General features: G+C 50.7%; 1 protein-coding gene across 1 annotated transcript in view; it reads right to left on the bottom strand.

Annotated features, from left to right (window-relative positions):
• Positions 1-23,370, bottom strand: part of CPT1A (carnitine palmitoyltransferase 1A) — a 104,844-nt gene that overhangs the window by 32,460 nt on the left and 49,014 nt on the right. Inside the window, 2 exon segments of the mRNA NM_001286860.1 lie at positions 237-408; positions 6,517-6,656. Coding sequence (NP_001273789.1) covers positions 237-408; positions 6,517-6,656 — 312 coding nt within the window.

Raw genomic sequence — 23,370 nt, 5'->3', positions numbered from 1 at the left:
TGCTTACATGCTCTTAACCGCAAAGGAAAAGCAGGGTGGGACATGAGGAAGCGTTGGGGGTAGGGGGAAGGCTAGGTTTGCGGCACTGATGGACCAGGTGCATACTTACCTCCAGACACAACGAGCCATGCACACTCCTAAACTGCTCTGAGGCCTTTTGTACAGCAAGCGTACCCCAAAAAAAAGCAGTTCTAAAAAATGCACACAGCCCCAAGAGTGAAGGGAGGGTCATTTACCATCCAGATCTTGGTGGCGCGGCTCATCTTGCCATGCTGGGCGAACATCCAGCCGTGGTACGAGAGCAGCACTTTGAGGGAGTAGCGCATGGTGATGATGAGGGCCACCCACAGGCCCGTGCCGAAGAGGATGCCGCTGACCACGTTCTTTGTCTGGCTGGACATGTAGCCCCTAGGGACACGACATAAGCCCAGAACACATTAGGGTGGATGCCACACGCTGCCAGCCAGAGCGGCCTTCCTTCCTGAACACAAATGAGACCACATTCCAAGAACACCACGTTCGCTAAGTATCAGCCTAACTCTTGAAAGACTCAGACACCGCTCTCCTATCCTCAGGATAAACCAGGCCTCCTGTGTTCTCAGGGAAAGATGCACATCTTTCTCCAGGGTCTAGGGATGGTGACGGGTGACATGGGAGGTGGTGGCCTGCCCACGATGAAACCCATGCCCCAGGTCCACCTCCACCTGCTCAGCTGGGTGCTCACAGCAACTCTGGGCCATTCCCTTCCTGCCCCTCCTCCTCAAACCTACCTTTGGGTTCATCACCATTAGTCATGGGACACTCAGATCATTTGGGGAAACCATTACAGCCATTTATATCAAAAAAGCTTCTTTTTGATCTAGGCAGGCATACTTATGTATAAATGAAGAAACTGATGGCATAAAATGATCTTTTTTTTAAAGATTTTATTTACTTATTTAGACAGAGAGTGCAAGTGAGCAGGGGGAGGGGCAGAAGGAGGGAGAGAGAGAATCTCAAGCAAACTCCTTGCTGAATGCTGAGCCCGAAGCAGGGCTTTATCTCCGGACCCTGAGATCACGATCTGAGCCAAAATCAAGAATCGGACACCCAACTGACTGAGCCACCAGGCGCCCCACAAAATGATCATTTAAATAATGAACTTAGGGGATGCCTGGGTGGCTCAGCGGTTGAGCGTCTGCCTTCGGCTAAGGGAGCGATCTTGGAGTCCTGGGATCGAGTCCCACATCGGGCTCCCAGCATGGAGCCTTCTTCTCCTCCCTCTGCCTGTGTCTCTGCCTCTCTCTTTCTGTGTCTCTCATGAATAAATAAATAAAATCTTTAAAAATAAATAAATAACTTAGGGGCACCTAGGTGGTTCAGTTGATTAAGCATCTGCCTTTGGCTCAGGTCATCATCCCGGGGTCCTGGGATCGAGTCCTTTATGGGGCTCCCTGCTCAGCGGGAAGCCTATTTCACCCCTCTGCCTATGTCTCTGCCCCTCCCCCTGCTTGTGTATGTGCTCTTTCTCTCTCTGTCAAATAAATAAATTAAATATTTAAAAAATAATAGTAATAATAAACTTAAGAGAAAATGTTTTCATTGGCTAAGGAAGGGGATAGACTGTACGGTAAAGATGGGACTGTCAAAAATCTTTGTGGTTTTTAGTTTTAGTTGCTCTGGAAACCACAACCTAGTATAAAATAAAAAGGATTTAAATAACAAAATGTTGGTAAGGACCCAGAGAATAGGGAACCCTCAGCCACTGAGGGTGCAGCCACTGCGGAGAACCGTATGGAGCTTCCTCAAAAAAACTAAAATAGAACTACCCTATGATCCAGCAATTCTACTTCTGAGTATTTATCGGAAGGACATGAAATCACCCTCTCGAAAACGTATCTGCACCCTCATGTCCATTTAGCATCATCCAAAAGAGCCAAGACATGAAAACCACCCAAGTGTCCATTGATGGGAGAGTGGATGAAGGTGTGCTATATAATATGATGGAATGTTATTCGACCATAAAAAAGAAGGAAATCCTGCTGTTTGTGACAACCATGGAGCTTGAGGGCTTTATGCCAAGCGAAATAAGTCAGAGAAAAACAAACACTGCAGGATCTCACTTATACGTGGAATCTAAAACAAAATTCTAAATTCACAGACACAGAGAATGGGCTGGTGGCTGCCTGAGGCAGGGGACAGGCAAAGTGGGGGGGGGGGGGGGGGGGACCATGGTCAAAAGGTACATATTACCAGGAGCGCCTGGCTGGCTCCATTGGTAGGGTGTGTGACTCCTTGATCCCAGGGTTGTGAGTTCGAGCCCCACATGGGTGTGGAGATTCTTAAAATAAAATCTTAATAAAGAGGGTATAAACTTCCAGCATTAAGACAAAAAAGTCTTAGGGATCATAGGTAACAGTGCCATATTGTATATTTAAAAATCGCTAGGAAGGTAGATCTTAAAAGGTCTCATCACAAGAAAAAAAATCTGTACTCGTGTGGAGAGGAGTGTTACTTAACTAGATGTGTGGTTATCAGTTTAAGCTATATACGTCTACCAAATCGTAATGTTACACACGTAAAACTAACATAACATTATATATCAATCATATCTCATTTTTTAAAATTATTTCAGGGGCACCTGAGTGGCTCAATGGTTGAGTGTCTGCCTTTGGCTCAGGTCATGATCCTGGGGTCATGCAATCGAGTTCTGCATCAGGCTCCATACGTAAGCCTGCTTGTCCCTCTATGTCTCCACCTCTCTGTCTCATGAATAAATAAAATTTTATTTTATTTTATTTTTTTAAAATAAATTAAAAAAAAATATTTCAGTGTGCTTCAAATCATTAAAACCAGTATACATAACCTACAGGTATCTCCAATATTTAAAAACCATCAAGTTAACATCTTATGATACGTAAGTATTGAAACAAATTGTCTTCAAGGTAAAATAGTTTGCTTCAAAACTCATGTTTTCCTTATAATCTGTCAAATCTTGTGTTCAGACTCAGCTGTGGCTTCTACTTTCCACCTACACATTCTTTGCTGACAATATAATCTACAAGCAAGCTTGGAGCTAGGAGTTAAGAACCTATCTTTCAGATAATCTACATTTTAGATTCCAAAGGACTATGTCACTAAAGGAAAAGACACACATACCTATTGACCAACAAAAACCGAACAGTATTTTAACATTAGCAAATAAATACACGTTCACAATTTTTATATGATATACACACACAGGCGCTTCAATGACAAGCATTCACAAAAAAAGTTTTCTTTTAAAGAACAGGTTCTTTCTGAGATTGCAGGAGTCAGACAAAAGCAGAGCACACCCTGCTGGGCCAGGTACATCTGCGCTTGTGAAAGCAGCCACCTGGGGTGCCAGGGTGGCTCAGTCGGTGAAGCATCTGAATTCGACTTGGGTCATGATCCTGGATCGAGCCCTGCATCATTGGGCTCCCTGCTCTGCGGGGATCCTGCTTCTCTCTACCACTTGTGTGCTGTCTCACTTTCTCAGTTGCCATCTCTCAAAGAAAGCAAACAAGCAGCCACCTAGGTTCCAGAATGACCCATGCCTGGAAAACACTGACCCTTAACCCGGTCCTTCTAAATTTGGGCCAGGGATGGCCCAGTTCACTGCAATCGGTTTACAGACACAAAGAGACAAATCGTATAAGGATCCAGATTATTATAGGGCTTTAAATAGCCAACACTTTTAAATATAATCCAGTGTTAAGAGCCCACAGTGGGGATCCCTGGGTGGCGCAGCGGTTTGGCGCCTGCCTTTGGCCCAGGGCGCGATCCTGGAGACCCAGGATCGAATCCCACATCGGGCTCCCGGTGCATGGAGCCTGCTTCTGTCTCTGCCTCTCTCTCTCTCTCTCTCTCTGTGACTATCATAAATAAATAAAAATTAAAAAAAAAAAAAAAAAAAGAGCCCACAGTGGAGGGAACCCTGGGTGGCGCAGTGGTTTAGCGCCTGCCTTTGGCCCAGGGCGCGATTCTGGAGACCCGGGATCGAATCCCACGTCAGGCTCCCGGTGCATGGAGCCTGCTTCTGTCTCTGCCTCTCTCTCTCTCTCTCTCTCTCTCTCTCTGTGTGTGACTATCATAAAAAAAAATTTAAAAAAGCCTTCCTTAAAAAAAAAAAAAAAAAAAAAAAAGAGCCCACAGTGGAGAGTAAATTAAAAATCTGTGTTAAGGGACACCTGGGTGGCTCAGCGGTTGAGCATCTGCATTCGGCTCTGGACATGGTCTCGGAGTTCCAGGATCGAGTCCTGCATCAGGCTTCTTGCATAGAGCCTGCTTCTCCTCCCTCTGCTCCCTCTGCCTGTGTCTCTTTCTCTTATGAATAAATAAATAAAATCTTAAAAAAAAAATCTGTATTAAGCCCACAACAGTGTAAAGAGGATGCAAAAAAAGCACGACCTAGCATGCAGAGGCCAGCTGTCTACAAGGGTCTTGACAGCAGGAACACGGTTTGGCCAGAGCATGGGGAGTGTCAGGGTCGCTGTCTCAGCCTCCCCAGCCCCCAGGCAGAGCAAGGAATCAGCAGGCGTCCAGCCCAGGCACACTTCCCCTGAAATGATGGAATTTTTATTCTAGGCCTTGCAGATGCTTATAGAGGCAGGAGCCAGCGTTCTTGAGGCAGCTCGGAGGCCATGAGCAACTCGGCTGGACTCTGGGCTTTAAACAAGAAGCAGGGGAAGGGGAAGGGGCACCCACTCAAGGCAGAAGTTCACACCTTTACATAAAACCACTGAATTCCAGGACGCCTGGGTGGCTCAGTGGTTGAACGTCTGCCTTCGGCTCAGGGCATGATCCCAGGACCTGGGATGGAGTCCAGCATCTGGCTCCCCATGGGGAGCTCGCTTCTCCCTCTGCCTGTGTGTCTGCCTCTCTTGTGTGTCTCTCATGAATGAATAAATAAATCTTAAAACACACACACACACACACACACACACACACTGAATTCCTTCTTCAAAGTCATCGGAGTCTGACTCAGTCATGAGCTGAGAGTTTTCATCTAAAGTCCTACCCTGCCAATTTATTCCTTTCTGCAGGAACGACATTAAATCCAAACAACCAGCAAAGTGCTGGTTTATCAAAAGGCCTGGAGTCTGTTTTGCTCAGGCCAGCACCTGACACCCCAGGTACACCCCAGGAAACGTGAGGACACCCCTGGGCTACCATCTGGTCCATCAGGGGACCCTACCCTCCACACGCAACCACTGCCCCAAACAAAGCCTGGCTATGTGACAAGGACTTGGGAGACCATCATTTTTCTAGGAAGAGACCTAGAAGGTTTGTCAGTGCAAACGAGAAACAGAGACACAGAATGGAAGGTCTGGCACAGAACAGCTACGGCGACATAGAGGTACTGGGATACTTTCTAGCCAGAAAATAAAAATAAATATTCTAGACAAAGGGCCAGATGCAAACAGGGTGACAGAGATGCCTGTGTTCTATCATCTGGTCACTCAAATGCCAACCAGGGAGTGGTGCCCGTTGTATGTGTGGCAGGAAGGTTCTCTGAATGGAGGCTCAGGGCATGTTGCAGGAAGCTTAGATTTTGGAGATGTGCCAAGCTGGGTCTGAATTCCAGTCCCTTGCTTCCTCTCTGAGACTTCGTACCTGTGTACCTTTCTTCACTTTACCCCAGTGAGAGGTCACCACAGCGTAGAGTCTGAACCTTAGGGGGTCCTACACGCATGTCAGGGCCCATCCCTGGGACTGCAGCAGAGGAAGGACGCCGGGAGGGTTCCATAAGTGCTCTCGCACTACATACACCTTCCCAGAAACATAATAACCCAGAGGCTCCTCTAGGCCAAACATCATGGTGAAAAGAGAGCCTATTTTCAAGCTCCTAGAAAAACCTGAAACTCTCAGGAGTGCTAGGGTTCCCTCTGGGGTTTGATGCCACTCTGACAGAGAGCTAAGGGGCTGAGGTCTCCCCCAGAGCAGCTACTTGTTAGGATCATGGACTCCAGTGCAAAGAACTGACCGTATCCAGAACCAGTTCCTGAAGCAGAGATTTCTTTTAAGGATACTGCAGCCTCAGCCCGGGTGGCTCAGAGGTTTAGCGCTGCCTTCAGCCCACGACCTGATCCTGGAGACCCGGGATCGAGTCCCACATCGGGCTCCCCGCATGGAGCCTGCTTCTCCCTCTGCCTGTGTCTCTGTCTCTCTCTCTCTCCCTCTGTGTGTGTCTCTCATGAATAAATATATAAAATCTTAAAAAAAAAAAAAAAAAAGCGGTACTGCAGCCAGGCTATGTGCACTGACCACACTACCTCAGGCCCTGACACGATGTCCCAGCACAACCCAGGCCCAAGGCTGTCTCCAGAAAAAGAGCTGCAAGAGACCATAAACTCCCTGTGGACCTTAACACAGAAGAAAGCCTACGGAGAAGAGCAAAGCTTCAAATGATTCAATCAGAACAGGAATGGTCATTATATTTGAAGAGACATAAAATTATTAGCAACAGAAATCGCTAGCTTCCTAGACAATCTAAGATATGAAAAGAGTACTCACGTAGTGTCAAGGGTCCGATTGATTTTTGCAATTATTCCCAGCGAGGGGTCGATCTTGGCATACATGGTTGACATCACACCCACCACCACGATGAGCCAACTGGAGGGGCTCGCCGGGTACACGCCAGTGATGATGCCATTCTAGAAACAGAACATGTATCGTTGAGTCCTGGGCAGAGTGGTAAGGAGGCATTCGTAGCACATGGTGGCTAAGTGACCACGTTGTCCCTGGAGGAAATCTTCCCCAGAGCCTCCAGCTCCTTCTCTTCTTCTACATCTGAGCCAAATCTCTCCCTGAAGCAGATTCCTCTGAGAGTGACCCCAAGACATCAGAATCACCCAAGGCACTAGTTTATTAACACTGATTCCCGAGCTCTACCTAGACTGACTCATAACTGAACCAACCATGAAGTCCTCTCTCCCAACCTGCTACACCTTGGGGATGCCCCAAGACCAGCTCCAAAACCACCCCTCCTGTTGCTCTTGAATCATGAGGCTGTATTGTTGACCCCCAAATATTTTCAGGAGACCTCATTCCAGGCTGAGAATTTGCTATGATATGATCCTTCAGCCAAACCTTCCTACTTCCCCACCCTAAAAACCACAAAAAAGTAGAAATGAGAAAGCACATTATGAAATAAAATTCTGGAACCCAGGTAAGCAGTGTGCCTCCTTATTCTCTCTTTTTTTTTTTTAAAGATTTATTTATTTATTTATTCAGAGAGAGCGAAGAGAGAGGCAGACACACAGGCAGAGGGAGAAGCAGGCTCCATGCAGGAAGCCCGATGTGGGACTGGATCACACCCCGGGCTGCAGGCGGCGCTAAACCGCTGCGCCACCGGGGCTGCCCTCCTTATTCTCTTTATTTTGGTGTTTGTTTCGAAACTACTAAATTAAATTAAAAAAAAAAAAATTCTTGCTAAAGCCTTCTTAATAAGAGATTGATTTGACCAAGACAATGGATTTAAAAACTCTCAAAGCTCTTCTGAATTATTTTAGAAGCTACTTGCATCCTTCCATGTTATTCCCATAGATTTCCTATTGTCTAGAGGTCTAAGAGAAAGATTTTTTTTTTTTAAGGTTTTATATATTTATTCAGGAGAGATACAGAAGGAGAGGCAGGGAGACATAGGCAGAGAGAGAGAAGCAGACTCCCTGAGAGGGAACCCGATGTGGGACTCAACCCGGGATCACAACCTGGGCCGAAGGCAGACATTCAACCACTGAGCCACCCAGGTGCCCCGAGAAAGAGATTTTAAACAAAGTGGGGGTTTCTCCTGGTGTTCTCTGAAGTAAACGTTCTTTTAAGGTGAAGACACATACATGTATTACGTTACATTAAAACCAAAGCAAGAAGGGTCCAGATAAGAGGTCTCCCACTCACCCCAGCCTCCCCCGGCGGCCCCTCCAGCTCCGAGCCACATGGTCCTCTGTAACCATGCAGTCAGGTGCAGCCATGCACTATTGATCCTCTCTCTTCCTATCCACTGGTCTTGCCAGCAGTACTACAAGGTCTTTGAAACCAAAGAACACTTCCACTGGGGTGCAAGGACACATGGCCACAGCTCTGCACCCAAGTCTCTCTTTCCCTGGATTTGGCGGTAAAAGGTGTTGCTCTCAGGAAGGTCAGGTGGCAGAGCGCGCTTCCCCCTGTAGGTGGCGCCTGCTCGACCGCGGGAGCTGCCAGGGCCGTGTGCGGGGACCCCCACCCCCACCCGGGGCAGCACCTGCCCAGCCAGGCCGGTTCCCAGGGGGCCTGTCGCCCTTCTGAGTCACTGCTCTCACCTACTCTGGCTCCTTGGCCTTCTCATCAGCGCTAGTCTGAGCTACACCCTCTGAAAAGGAAACTGGAAAATAAATAAACGGTTATGAGTTTTCCTCATTCCCTGCGGCAGGTAACTTGATGAACTGTCATCTCATTTGAATTCTTTCCAAACATGCATCTTATTCCTCCTATGATTTTCAAAATAAATTATGATTAAGTGAAAAAAAAATTATGATTATGGAAAACGAGACTTGTGCTTGAATAAAAAAAAAAAAAGCTTGGGTGGCTCGGTTGGGCGTCGCCTTTGGCTTGGGTCACGGTCCTGGGGTCCTGGGATGGAACCCTGTAGTCAGGCCCCCTGCTCAGCAGGCAGTCTGCTTCTCCCTCTGCCCCTCCCCCTGCTCATGTGCGTGCTCTCTCTCATAAATAAAATATCTTTATAAAAAGTGAATAAATTCCCAGTCTTTCAGGTAAACAGAATTGAGAACATGTGAAGTTAACTCTATTTGAATTTACATGCATATATTTCAACATCTGACTGTCTTATCAGCGAGGCATCTGTTAGATAAACTCACTGCGATTCGTACAGCTGGAAATGATCCTCCTTCTCCAAGGTGTAAAGAGTTCTGAACTCAGAGACGTGGATTTTAGTCTTTGCTTCCCTGAACAACCGCCTTACCTGCCTACAGGGTGCCAAACCAGCCTGCCTGCCTTACAGAATTTCTTCAAGAATTCAGTGAGCCTGGGACACCTGGGTGACTCAGTGGTTGAACGTCTGTCTTCGGCTCAGATTGTGATTCCAGGGTCCTGGGATCAAGTCCCGCACTGGACTCCCCACATGGAACCTGCTTCTCCGTATGCCTATGTCTCTGGCTCTCTGTGTGTCTCTCATGAGTAAATAAATACAATCTTTAAAATAAATACATAAATAAAAGTAAAAGAACTCAGTGAGCCAGTACATGTGGAAGTGTTTCATAAGTCCCGATGAAGTACCAACCCCGTGCCCGTCAGCACTGACACACCCATCCTGCACCAGCACCCAGACGCATTCTCAGGTGCTAGCGTGAGCACCACATAGATTTAAACAAGGATCCACAAACCTTGAATCTGATGAACTTCTTCTTCCAGGAATGTAGTCCAGACAGATAGATTTGCTTAAGAGCTTCATGGCTCAGCCGCAGGTCGATACCGTCTGGGGGTGACAGTGAACTGGAAGGCCACGGCTTGGTGAGCTTCCGCCATCTTCGGCAATCTCCTAGGAGAAGGGGACAGTGTGACACAACCAGCATTTTACCAGGTATTAGCCCCTTACCTGGACCTGGGATGTGTTCTGAATTTAGTCTTTCCCAGCCATCTAACAAACTTCATATTCCATTAATAGACCCAATTCCAGGGGCCACTGGCCCCTCCCCGGCCTGTCCAGCACTACCCAGCCCACTGTCCCCTCTGCTCAGAGGCCCGGGGTGGCCGGTGGAGTCCAGGAGTGGAACCTCACCCCCACCCCTACCATCAGGCCTCCAGGCCACACCCAGCTGACCCAGGAAGTTGGCAGCCGTTTAGCCACCTGCCAATCTCACTGCCACCCACCAACCTCCTGGAGTCTGGCACAGAAGAAACCCAGAGAGTCCACAGATGAGTCCCTGATGGCCCTGAACCCCTTGTGTCCAGGCAGGAGCACTGGACTCTGGGGGATGCATGTGGCTGCTGTCTTGAGAGACCGGCTCAGGCGCCACTGAAGACTCCATGAAAAGGAGACACAGAGAATCCTCCGGAGTGGGTGTCTATGGGTGTCTCTGCTCAGGCTAGCTGCCCTGCCTCAACCAATAAAAGTGTGTTTCCTTTCAACGGCTTCAGAGCCAGGTCTATTCCGGCTCCCTTCCTCATGGTTCCTGTCTTCTTCCTTGGGGACTCAGGATGCACCTCACGGCTCCCTCCGGCACAGCCAGCCCCTCTGCTACCTCCTGGAGCCCCGGGACCATGCTCCTTCTTCCTAAGCTCTATACCGGATGCCCCACAATAAAAAGGAAGCTAACAGAAGGGGGAAAAGCTACCAAGAACTATAATGAAAACCCAAAATTGTATGTTTTCTTATCACAATTTCTCCTGTTTTTACCTTCTGAAGCCTACTGAGTGGGAGGAGGACCTACCAATATAAACAGGTGTCATGCTTTCAAAGATGCCCAGTTACAAAAGCCAAACTAGCTTATTAGTCTTCGGCTAATTGGAACAAATGGTTCCATTACAGGCCCAGAGAGGCATGCGGCCTGCATTTATTTGCTCCTTCGGCAAGCGTTTGTTGACTGCCTCCCACATGCCAGCCACGGGGAGGATGCAGACATTGGCAGTAAAGTCCTCCTCCTGCCCCTCTAGAGCTCACATAGGGAGGCCAAAAAGTAGAGAGGGTCCAAGAGGGGACCTCCTAGATGACATGGAAGCCCAGAAGGATCAGCTGGAGGGCAAGCCTTTCAGGCCCAAAGGTAAAACAGGACTCTGGGCAGAGGTCAAGGGCAGGTCAAGGACAGGGTGGCTGGTGTCAAGAGCAGGCAGCTATGGTCAGAGAGGATGACCCACAGGCAGCCAGGGGAGGCAGCTGGGTTTTATGCTAAGGGTGAAGGAAGAGCATCCAGGGGCTTTAAGTTACTGTTTCTGTCTCAAGAAGACCCCTCTGGGGGCGCCTGGGTGGCTCAGTTGAGGAAGCATCCAACTCTTGGTTTTGGCTCAGGTTATGGTATCAGGGTGGCAAGATGAGGCTCTATGTATGGCTCTGCACTCAGTGGGGAGTGTGCTTGAGATTCTCTCTCTCCCTCTCCCTCTCCCTCTCCCTCTGCATCTCCCGTTCATGCTCTCTCACATGCTCTCTCAAATGAGTAAGTCTTTAACAGACAGAAGACCACTCTGGCTGCAGTATGGATGGTGGGCAGGGCAGGGCGTGAGACCAGTAAGAAGTAAGGGCAGTCAGTCTTCCAGGAGACAGTGGCCCAAAGTGGCATGAGTGGGGGTGAGGAGGACAACCCGCTCCAGCCAGACAGGCTTCAGAGGCACCCTGGGGCTTCAGGCTTGATCACTGGCTCAGAAGAGCCACTGCCTGACACAGGAGAGTCTCTGCCTGGGGACGACAAGTCGGGGGTGGGAGCAGAGGAGTGGTGTGTGGACTTAACCACATGTGACGTGGCTAGGGGCAAAGGGAGAGGCTGGGACAGGCACACCTGGGCACACCTGGGAAGAGTCAGCACACAACCTGCTTTCATGATCATGGAGGCAAAGAGCAAGTCGGCAAAACTCAATCCACTGGGAATCACCTTAGCTTAACGCAACCTGCAAAGTGTTCATGGTTATCTACGTGTTATTCAGCAGGCATGGAGCCAAGCTCCCTAGCCTGGCCGATTCTGAAGAAACAGATCCCATGTCTGAAAGCAGCAAGATCTCCAAGCAAAGGGCTCCTGCAGATAATGCAGGATGTTGAAGAGGGCACCTCAACAGCTCTGAATCCTGTTCTCAAAAAGCTATCCAGGTGGCTCAAGGATTCTGCTAGCGCCTCAAGGCCACCTCTTAACCCCTCCCCACAAAGACTGCAGGCTACACATGTGGCAGGAGGCAGGTGTCACAGAGATCACTCTGCAGAGAGTGAAGCATGCCAAACAAACTTACGGACTGGCCACCCTCGGGATGATTTATAAGCTCTTTCCAGGGCTTTATACAGATGTGAGGGATTATTAATGGCAGGAGATGGAACCTAAACATAGCGTCTGCAGTCAATTCTATCTGAAGGTGTGGGTCCAGTGTTTGCTCAGGGGTCTGACCTCTGTCAGGGAGGCAGGCGAGACAGTATCTGCAGAACCAGGTTTGCAGTATCTGCAGACAAAGGTTTGAAGAACTGCCTGTGCAAATCTAGTAAGTGAAAATCCCACCCTCTGTCCTGGCATCCACAGACTCGTGTTTAAAAACATTTACAATCACAGGGGCGCCTGGGTGGCTCCGTCAACGGTTAGGCGTCCGCCTCGCTCTCAGCTCAGGTCTTGATCTCAGGGTCCTGAGTGCAAGCTCCATGCTGGGCACGGAGCCTGCGTTTAAAAAAGAAGAAGAAGAAGAAGAAAGAAGGAAGAGAAGGAAGAAGAAAAGGAAGAAGGAAGAAGGAAGAAGGAAGAAGGAAGAAGGAAGAAGGAAGAAGAAGAAGAAGAAGAAGAAGAAGAAGAAGAAGAAGAAGAAGAAGAAGGGGCAGCCCAGGTGGCTCAGTGGTTTAGCGCCATCTTCAGCCCAGGGCATGATCCTGGAGACCCGGGATCAAGTCCCACGTTGGGCTCTCTGCATGGAGCCTGCTTCTGCCTCTGCCTGTGTCTCTGTGTCTCTCATAAATAAATAAATAAAATATTTAAAAAAAAAGAAAAAGAAAAACAATATATGCTTTCAATGCTACCGTCCTATCACTGTCGGGGAAATGCCAATCAACACTGAGGCCAAATGCCACTGTACACCCACCAGGATGGCTAGAATCCAAAGGATGGAGGGTAACAAGTGCTGGCAAGGCGGTGGAGAATCCAGAACCCCCATGTGCTGCCGCTGGGGATGCACAACAGTGCAGCTGCTATGGACACCAGTCTGGTGGTTTCTCAAAACATGGTGTTAGTACACAGCCCCGCACTTCCACACCCCGGTGTCCATGCTAGAGAACCAAACACGTGTCCACCCAACATCCTGTACACAGAGGTTCATAACACCATTACTCAAATAACAAAAAAAAAAACAAAAACAAAACAGAAACAGCCCAAATGTCCTTCCACTGATGAATGGGTAGAGAAAATGTGGCCTATTCATCCAATAGAATGTTCTTTACTATTAAAAAGGAGTGAAGCACCTGACACACGCTACCACACTCATGAACCTTGAGGATATCCTACTATAGGAAGGAAGCAGCCAGACTCAAAAAGCCACATACTGTACACCTCCATTTATGTCAAGTGTCCAGAACAGGCAAATCTACAGAGCCAGAAGGAAGAAGTGTTTGCTGGGGGTTGGGGTACACATGACCACTGAGTGGGGTGGATGGCCGAGGGGAGGGATGGTGCTGGGTGCCCCTGTGTGTGAATGGATTCAACCCACTGAAGTGCATGCTCTGGGTGGGCATAGGGACAGTGGGTGAAGTCATACCGCCATAAAGCGGTTGTTTATTTTATTTTATTATTTTAATTTATTTTAATTTATTTTAGACTTTATTTATTCATGAGACACACAGAGAGAGGCAGAGACACAGGCAGAGGGAGAAGCAGACTTCTCAAGGGGAGCCTGATGCAGGACTCGATCCCAGGACCCCAGGATCATGCCCTGAGCCAAAGGCAGACACTCAACCACTGAGCTACCCAGGTGCCCCTAAAGCTGCTATTTTTAAAATGCAGCCTCTCGAGCCTCCTGAAACTCAAGTGTCATCTATTCAACCTTCATGTGCCTAAACCTTCTCTCCCAAACAGGTAAGGCAGGTGGGCAGGGCCATCAGTGTCCCACTCAATGAGGACTCCTCCTCCAAACAACTGTCAGCTCATAGCATCGAGGAATTACTGTTAAATATTTTTAGGTGGCATAGGATAGTGTGGTTATGTTTTAAACGAGCTACTATCTTTTACCGACACGTGCTGAAGTATTTATCAATGCAATTTCATCTTTCGTCAAGTCTAGGGTCAGCTTCAAGATCCCTGGGGGTGGAGCGCACAGAGGAGCAGAGGTAGAAGCTGGCCACCGGTGGGAACTGGTGAAGTCGGGCAGCGGCCGTTATCGGGGTCTGCTATGCTGGGCTCTTTTCTCCTGTACGTTTGTGATTCTCTCTTAATAATTTCTTAAAATAGGGCGCCGGGGTGGCTCAGTCCGTGAAGCACCTGCCTTTGGCTCTGGTCGTGATCTCAGGGTCCTGGGATCGAGCCCCACATTGGGCTCCCTGCTCAGCAGAGTCTGCTTCTCCCTTTCCCTCTGCTTGCAGCTCCCCTACTCGTGCGCGCGCTCTCTCAAATAAAAAAAATCATGATTTCTTAAAACGTATCTAACAAAATAAAATACCTGTCCACTGTAGCTCAGCGCTACATCTGACCCTCAGGAATGAACTTTCAAAGCTCCCAGGCCCTTTGTGAGCTCATCAGTGTGTCTGCCTTCTGGGGACACCTCACCCCTGAGCCCCACGAGCCACGAGCCAGCCTCAACAGAGCCATGGCTGGGCCCCTTAACCAGGCATGGAGACAAAGTCAAATAAGGAGGGGTCTGTTTCCAGGGCTGCTGTCTGCCCACAAGCCTGCCCTTGCATTCCACTGTGTCCACAACATAAGAATATCTACCGACCCACCCAACTACACCTAGAACAACAACAACAAAGACTGTCTGTGGGATCCCAGCACCCCTGACCTACTGCACCCTGGCAGGAACTGCTCGCTCTGCACCGGAAGCGGGGCACACCCTCACCTTTCACCCAGGTGGGTGTGGGTGAAGCCTGCCCGCCTGCCCTGCCTCCCCGTCTCCCCAGAAGGACAGCCGGAGTAACTGATATAGGCACAGCTACCGTCACTTCCCAAAGGCTGGAGGGGAGGCCAACCACGCCGGAGGCTGGAAAGAGGCAACCTGCCCAGGGGAAGGAGACAAGCCATCAATTAATTCATGGACAATTATGAATCAGGGGACCTCAAAAGAGCCCCAGTGAACGTCACTGTACTACACGGCAAGGCTGTCTTCTGTTCTAAAAGTTTTCAATCATACATGCTGCACACACAGTCTGGAATAGTACCGATGAACCTGCTGTGTCCATGTGACACTGCCCAGTCTCTGAACTCTCCGTTCCCGGGTTGGCCTCCCGGGAGACCCTGGCCAGGCAAGGCTGTCCTGTCATTCTGTCAGCACAGCTGGAAACCCCAACACCCTGGAAGAGGAAGGGCCCTGGGCCAGTTGGCAGGCCAGGCCTGCGTGTGGATGCAGGCCACTTACGATCGACAGCCTCTTCACTATCCCTCCAACCAACCTTCCAGCACAACAGTGAAGGCCACAGCACAGTGGCCCTGGAGAGGGCAGGCCATACCTCCCTCCCTGCCCCTTGGGGCTGTCACTGGGCTCTGCAGTGTCCAATCTATGACATACAACTAAACTGTTAGTGTCCATGGGCTGGCCTCACTCACTCCTGGACAAGGTGACCGGGCACAGACACCTTCCCACAATCTCTCTGCTCCTGCCACTCGCCCCTCTTAGGGATTCTCAGGATTCTGAGCTGGGGGCCACTGGTTCCTCTTCCAGCCCCTCTGCACCCCAGGACTCAGCCCCCCGCAGGACCCTGCCTGGGGCTCTAACCTCTCCCTGCACACACAACTCACCATTTCATGCACACCTCCACTGACACCAAAGCTAGTCAACCGCAAATTCATCCCGTCACCTTCCACACACCCTCCCCGTTTCTCCCTCCCTAACACCGCCACTGCCTGCTAGGCCCAGGCATGCACACAGGCTGGAGTGTCCTCATGCTGCACCTCACCCCTGTGCTGGGTGCAAGCACCAGAACCTGATAGTCTGGAAAGGTATGCTGCCCCTCACCCCCACTGCCACCATACCATCCTCACCTGAGCACCTATCTACCTGGGTGGAAAGAGGTGGCTTCTCTGGGAACAAAGTTTACAGGGCATGACTGCTGGGATCCACCTCCTGCTCAGCAGGATGCGCACCTGCACTCCGAGTTCTCACATGGCTAGAGAAAACACCTGTACCGGCGAGAAAAGCAGAAAAGACGAGGGAGAGGGAGAGGCTGCAAAGAAACCACAAAAGCATAAAAGAGAGCTTTACTCCCCTTTGGGTCACTCATTATTTCCCTCGAATCATCTCCACCGGAAGCCCTGACAAGAAATCTGAGCAGGAGGGAAGAGAGTGACAGCAGACGCACCCTCTGGGAACACAGGCTGGCTCCTCCTCCCCCAGAAGCCCTGGTTGTGCTAGGGGGAAGGCCCCTTGGGGACTATTCTTGATGTCAGGCCACCTCTTGCTGTGCACCTGCCAGACCAGTTTAGGGGTAAACCAGGAAGTGGCCACTTGAGGCACTTGAGACGTGAAGAAATTTACCCAAAGTGCTGAAGATAGAAAGAAAGCCCCCTGGGTCTATGTGGCTTGGCATGCTGTGGGGCTGTGGACCTGCTTATTTTTCCTGGCACGGCAGAAACCACCTCTGGCCGCCTCTGGTGGAGAGTGCCCACCTGGGAGCCCCAGCTGACGTGAGCTTGCATGAACCTCCCGGCCTGGAACACACCTGGGCGCTGCACCCCCAGGCTGAGCATGGGAACCATGTGACGTGCTACTTTAAAAATCATGAAGCCCACTACTGGAGAGAGAGTCTACAAGGTCTGCACCAGAGAACTTAAGCATCTTATGTTAATCTGCTCTCGGAAAGACACCAAGATCCGAGTTGAGAGCAACGACCTATTTATGGCAATTTTTATAAATTCACATCACTGGTCTATTATGCGGCTGTTCCTACAGCTTCCCAAGCCAGACCCCCACTTGGGCCTTGGCCGGGAGAGCCTGCTAACTCCAACTCACAGCTGGGATGCCTTTGCTCTCTCTCCATTCCCATCTTCTGGGTTCACACTTAGCTTCAAACTCCCCTTCTGCAGGCTGCCTTTGACCCCACATTCCCAGAGAACCGAGTTCCACCAGGTTTCAGCTGGTGATTCTCCCCACACAGGCTGGAAGGTGACTTTCATTTGTAAATCTTTCATTTAGGTGGCGTCTGGGTGACTCAGTTGGTTAAGCATCTGCCTTCCGCTCAGGTCACGATATCAGGGTCCTGGGATCGAATCCCTGAGTCAGGCTATGCTCGGCGGGGAGTCAGCCTCTCCATCTCACATGTGCATGCTCCCTCCCTCTCTCTCTGATAAATAAAAACCTTTTTAAAAACTTTAAAAAATCTTTCATTTAATCTCCCAACGGAAGTGAGGAGTGTCTCCAGGACACAAATCCTTGTTCTACTCTGAATCCATTGAGGACCACAGACAGACAGCTCTCTAACACTTAATGCCAAGTGAATGCTGGGGGCGGGGGGTGGGGGCTGACGTAACACATACTTTAGTTTCAGTAAGACTACTTTAATTTTGATAACTGCCCAATGCCACTCACCCCATCTTTGGACAAAAAAATTGTTCTGTAGTTCATTTTTCATATGTGCCTGCTTTGTCCTCCTCCTCCATCAACTCTTCCTCACCATAATTTGTTCACACAAGGTCAGCGGCCAGCAATCATAACATCAGCCATCCCTAAGCTAGTCCCTTTACCCTTCAGGAGGAGCTGGCCCAGTGCCACCCCCATCCGCCAGGATTCTGGGGCAGGCAGCTGGCTAAGGAAAGGAGGTAAAAGGTCAGCACAATGCAAAGTGCTTAGCCGGCTTCCAAAACAGCCCGGGGGGTAAATTCAGATATGGAAATCACCTCCGTAATAAACAAACAGTAAAACCTGCCCTGTGATATCCAAAATATGTAATTAGTTGCTGTCAGAGGTCTTTCAACCTAACCTTAAAAACAACAGATAAGGAGAGAGAAAGGTAGGTAGGCAGACAGACAAATGCAGCAGATTCTTTCCTGTGCTTTTAACAATGAAAACACAAAAATATTCCTTCTACCAAACTGTGGCTACTGGACAACATGACCCGCGTCTCACCCGCGTTACCCATCTGATTCCCAGGAGAACCCAGGGAAGGGGCACAGAATTTACCAAGGGGCAGATCAACGTGCAGGTGCCAAGACACCTGCCCAAGGTCACAGCCAGCAGACCCACGTCCAACTCCAAACACCACGTGCCTACCTCCCAAGTTAAGTGGTAGGTACTCCATTAAAAGTTCCACGTAAGATTCCTAAAGCTACACAAATATAAAATTAGGTCATCCTGTTGTAACCGAAACGATGTGATTGCAGTCAGCAATAAAACTACAGTAACTACAAACACGATTGGTGCCAACGCTAAAATTATTCACAGGCACCAGCCTCTCCACTGAATTGCACAATTCACGCGCGCACAGGAGTGGGCTCAGCCTGCTATTAAAATCCGGCAAAGGGCGGCCCATCTCATCTAGCGGGTCAACAGCTGTGGTGGGAATCCTTTGAGGAAAGGTTACCCACAGGAAGCAACGGCTTAGCAGCCACGTGGAACACCAGGCAGGGTCTCCAACAGCACAGGCCGTACTCCTCACCAGGGAGGATGCTCGGGCCTCCAACCCTGGAAAAAACTCTCCAGAGGAGACACTGTGGGCAGAGCCTGCAGCACGGTCTTTCACGGGGCACCATTCACGTTTATGGGTAAGGATGCTGAGTCAAGGCAGATTATAGAGGGAATTCTCAATCATCATAGTTTGTTTTATGGCTCCGGAAAAACCCAACTTCTGCCCACAGAGCTAGCATAAAAATAAAGCAAATTCAAATGTACACCTGATATCGTGCCCACTCTAGTAAATAATGGCCAATCAGAAAAATACAAAGAAATATGATCCACGCAAGAGAAAAGAATTCGGGAAAGGTCACCGAGAGTCATGTTTTTATGAAGAAAATACAAAATGCCTCACCAGGCCCCAATCATCTGTGCTCCGCTCAAGTATTTTTCTCCAGATGCAGATCCATAAGCACCTGTGTCACCAGCCATGCCGATGGCGGCCCCTCTGCTGGAAGAAGCATGCCTCCACCCAAAAGAGATCCCTGAACCTCTGCTGCTCAGAGCAAGATATCGTTCCCACAAATGTTCCTGACACCAAGGGCAAGGTGGCTTTCCCTCGCACGCTCCTCACTCTTGCACCCAGAGATGCCGCTGACCTTGCCAAGCCCCAGTTCCAGCTCAGGGCCTGGAGAGGATGGTCCTATCCATAAAACATGCCTGAGGCTATGGTATTATTTGCTAAAACTCATGCCTACTTCATACCCTTGAAACTATTTTCACATCTGGCCTCTTACTGGATCCTCCCCACTCATGAGACAAATCAACAGGTGTCAGAGGCACCATTTTACAGATGAGGAACTGGAAATCCAGAAACACATATAAGGCTGATTCAGTGTCATATCCAGGGGGGTGGGGTGGGGGGCAATGCTAACACCCAACACTGCCTGCACAGGGGTCTGGGAAGCAGCCTGGGACAGGGAGACAGACGGGGCACAAGGTTTGGAGAACACAGATCTGGATTCGAACTCCAGCTCTGCCACTTAGCCGTGTGTGTGTGTGTGTGTGTGTGTGCGCGCGCGCGCGCGTGCGTGTAGGAGACAGGGAGACAAGGAGACAGAGAGGGAGGCCTTGAACAAATGTCACTGCCTTATCCTAACATCGTTTCCTGGCACATCAAGTATGCAGAATATGTCCCCCTCACATCAAGTAATAGGCCTGACACCACAGTATGTAGGAACACACTGTACCTTCCGAACTACGGTCCCATGCTCCAGGAACGTGGGTTTCCACGTGTATCTGCCCTCTACTTCTTTCCTAGACCCCTCTCCCCCCTCTCCCCGTTCCCTGCACGCCCTGCCAGCATCAGATACCTCCCAGACCGACCTCCTCACTCTGGTATTCAGCTTGCAGGAGCGCTGCTGATCCATTTCTAGTACACCTTATCGTACCCTAACCTTAACCCCCCATTGTACAACAGAGTGTTTTTGAAAAAATAGAAAGAAACCAAAACTCTTCACGTTAAATCTTTTTAAGGGCAGTAGAGGAGTTGACATTTAGGAAAATTAGTGACAGATGCGTTATCTCATAAATGAGGAAGACTTTCATAAAATGTAAAGTCAGAGTTACAGCCTAAGAAAACTTCTTAAAGGCAAGGTTATTTTGTGTTTGCTTTTAACCTAAACACGTATTACCTTTTACTGGGGCAGTGGGAGGAGGTGCCAGGGCTTCTAAAGAGAAGGAATTAACCCTCAGAACTTGACTCCTCAGAAACTGGACGAGTCCCATCTGCATGGAGCCGTATTTCTCACCAGGGCACGGAAACAAAGAGGTGACCAGACAGGGGTGCGCTGGGGATCAACAGCCTCCTCGGGACTCAGGAGGAAGCCAGTAGACTGGTAGGAAGAGGAGGTCACTGGTCCCTCCCTTGATGTGGGAGGTATGGAGCTTGCAGGTCTCCCATCCAGACATCCCTGAGCACAGTCACAAGGCAAAACAAGGGCACCGGGCAGGTGGAAGAACGTAACAGCTTCCTCTGTCTGCTGCTTGCTTCCCTGGCACAGACTTTCACAGCCCCTAAGGACCCCACCGCATCAGAAAAGTGCAGCAATCCAGGGGAGAACGGATCCCAAATGTTCTTCTCTGGATTAATATCTGAAAGGCCACTTTGGGTCACAGGAATCAGCAGGAAGGCAAGTTTAAGAGTCACGTGGGAAGCAAAGGTAGCAGGTGGCACTCAGGGACGGTCAGAAAGAATCTAGAACACTCAGGTTCCGCGGGGACAGGTGGGTGGTGAACCCACAGCATTGGTGGTATGGAGTCCTTTCTTTTTTTACCTGAGTTACCTGGTGTCCAACAACTAGTTGATAATCTTGTGCAATCTCGCAGCCTTCCACGGTGGCAAATATACTGTACACTGAGAGAGGCAAGCCTAAGGCAGCAGCAAAATTTCAATTGTTGACTTCCAAAAACAGGCAGAAAAACAACCCACGTTACAGGAAAGTAAAGGTGGACATTCCAGAGAACTGAGGCTCAGGATCACCTTACCCCAAAAAGGTCAGTTGGCTTCCACCCAGGGCCTGCTGGGAACCCAAGGTCCACCCATATTTGCGCTGGGTAAAAGGTGAAGTTCACAAAAAGCGGCATAAGCGTCAGAAATCAACAAAAAGAACATATTCTTTACTTGTGTTAATTACCAGATCTTTTTTCCTTTCTTCCTTTTTTTTTTTTTTAAAGCACGCCCTGTGCAGCCTAGACTCTTTCTACAGGCACCCAAGGCACTGTGAGAGGGTGGTCCCCGGAGCGGGGACCTGGGCGCGGAGGGGAGGCCAACTCTGCGCATCCTTGGGTCCCCTAAGCACCGCCTTCATGTTGGACCCTGTGCTTGTCCTTACTTATCTGTCAAACAGAACAGTGCTGGCAAGAGCTGCTCAGGAGTGGCTCAAGCATCTGGGGAGAAAGAGAAGAGGCCCCATCAAAGCCAGCAGAGAATCTGTGACACGCACTCTGAACATGCCAATTTTATTTTAGCCTTAACAGCACCAATTCTTCCGGAAGCGAAGTTGAGGCTTCCAGGAGCACCAGCAGCAGCAGCAGCGGCGGCAGCGGCAGCAGCACTCTGGCCTGCCGGTAAGAACCACGCAGAATGACTAAACCTTTTCTCCAACAAAGGAAAAACTGCACCGGATCAAAGTGCAGCAGCAGCCCCGGGCCGCAGCGGGCGCGCTTTCCGCCTCCCACCTCCCCACCGCCCTCCGAGCTCCGCCTGCGTCTTTAATTGCTCGCCTGGAACGCGTCCTCGAGGGCGCCGCGGGCAGCTGCGGCCGCCGCGCCCCGCCCCCCCCGCCCCCCCGCGGGCGTCACGTGACGGCTGCGAAAAGTAGGGGAAAGGTTAACCCGAGCCCCGCCCCCGGCCTGGCGCGTCCCCGGCGCTCAGATCCTGTTCCACCCGCCCGGCTCCGAGAGACCTTCCGGAGCGAGCTGGCGCGCATCGCCGGCGCAGCCCGTCCTCCTCCCCCGGCGACACGCAGCGCCTGTCCGTGGGAAGGCCCGGCCCCGCGTGGCCAACCCCGAGGGCACCGAAGGGCTGCGGGCGCCGGCTGCCGCCCCACGGCCGGCCCGCAGCCCCGCGCCCCAGGCGCCCAAAGCGCGCCCGGAAGGGACTCCCGCCCCAGGAAAAATGAAGTGTTTCTATGAATGGGCGCGAAGGGCCGGGTTGCATCAGCGCGGCCCTGGCCCCAGGACTCCCCGGAGGCCCAGGCTTGACCGCTGGGTTACCGCGCGTCCAGGGTCGGGCCAAGGGCGGCAGCAGCGGGGACGCCAGGTTTACTCCCTGGGCCTCCGGGTTAGGCCACTTGTTTTCGGGACCAACTCGAAAGCTTATTTTGGCCTGCGCAGGAAGCCAGTTTCTGCCACCCTGACACAAAGTATGTGCGCCCCCAAAGGTGGCCCTTTTCTGTTGGACTCCAACAGATGGGAGTTCAGGGTGCGAGGCCGGGTCTAGCAATGCTTCACAGGAAGGAAACGGGTCGTTTCGAGGCGAAGAGGAGCCCCCAGGCTCACAGAGGCTCAACCACCAGACCCCTCGGTCTGAGGCTGCATTCAGTTCCGAGGGACGCGATGGCCCCATAGGCCTTCCCACCAGACCCTGCTTCCCCTCAAAGACCAGCTCATCTATCTGCATTAAGGTCGTCCTCCGTGCACACTCACCGCGAGTCACCTTAAATACTTCGGAGAAAGGGGGCTGGGAGGGGTGCTGTTCGCTGGCACAAAATAAAAAAAAAAAAAAAACCAGGGAGTCCAGCCACGTTCTAATCCCTTAGTTTGAGGTTCGGGAGGAAATCAACACGCCTGAATATCTGGAATGGCCAGAAACCCGACGCCGGTGCAAGAGGATGGTGTAACAAAATACACGTTTCAAAAGGTTAAACGGATTTCTATTTTATTCGGCAACTTACAAAGTTACCAGTTCCCCCACAACAATCTCCCTTTAAATAATTCAACCCAGGGAGCACCGAGGAACCGAAAGCCTTGTCCTGAGCGGGGACTGCTTAAGCGTGTTCTGCACCGAACCTGGTTAATTATACGGGATGGTTAACTCTCGGTGTTCAAGTCGGCCCTCACCTTGGTTCCCTCCAGCTTTCACGAAAGCCAACAAACACGCTGACCCACGGCCTTTCCGAGCAAAACGAAAGGAAAGGAAAAGGTCGTGGCCTCGCTGAGGGAGCGGAGGTCAGGGCTGCACCCGTCGGGGCTCCGGACGGCGCCTGCCGGGGCTTGCGGGCCCAGGGAGCCCGGACCCGGTCACGTGACGCCCCTCCCCCACCCCCGCGCGGCGGGGGGCGCGACCTTGGGCGGACGCTCGGCGCCCACCTGCCCCGCACCCAGGGCCTCACCGGGGGGTGGGGGGCGTCCGCCAGCGGAGACCCCGGCCGGGCGCCCCTGTGGTCC

The sequence above is a fragment of the Canis lupus genome, chromosome 18 (genome assembly GCF_011100685.1).
Source record: "Canis lupus familiaris isolate Mischka breed German Shepherd chromosome 18, alternate assembly UU_Cfam_GSD_1.0, whole genome shotgun sequence".
Taxonomy (NCBI): Eukaryota; Metazoa; Chordata; class Mammalia; order Carnivora; family Canidae; genus Canis; species Canis lupus.
Note: the sequence above shows the minus strand (reverse complement) of the source record. Positions and strands in the feature narration are given on the sequence as shown.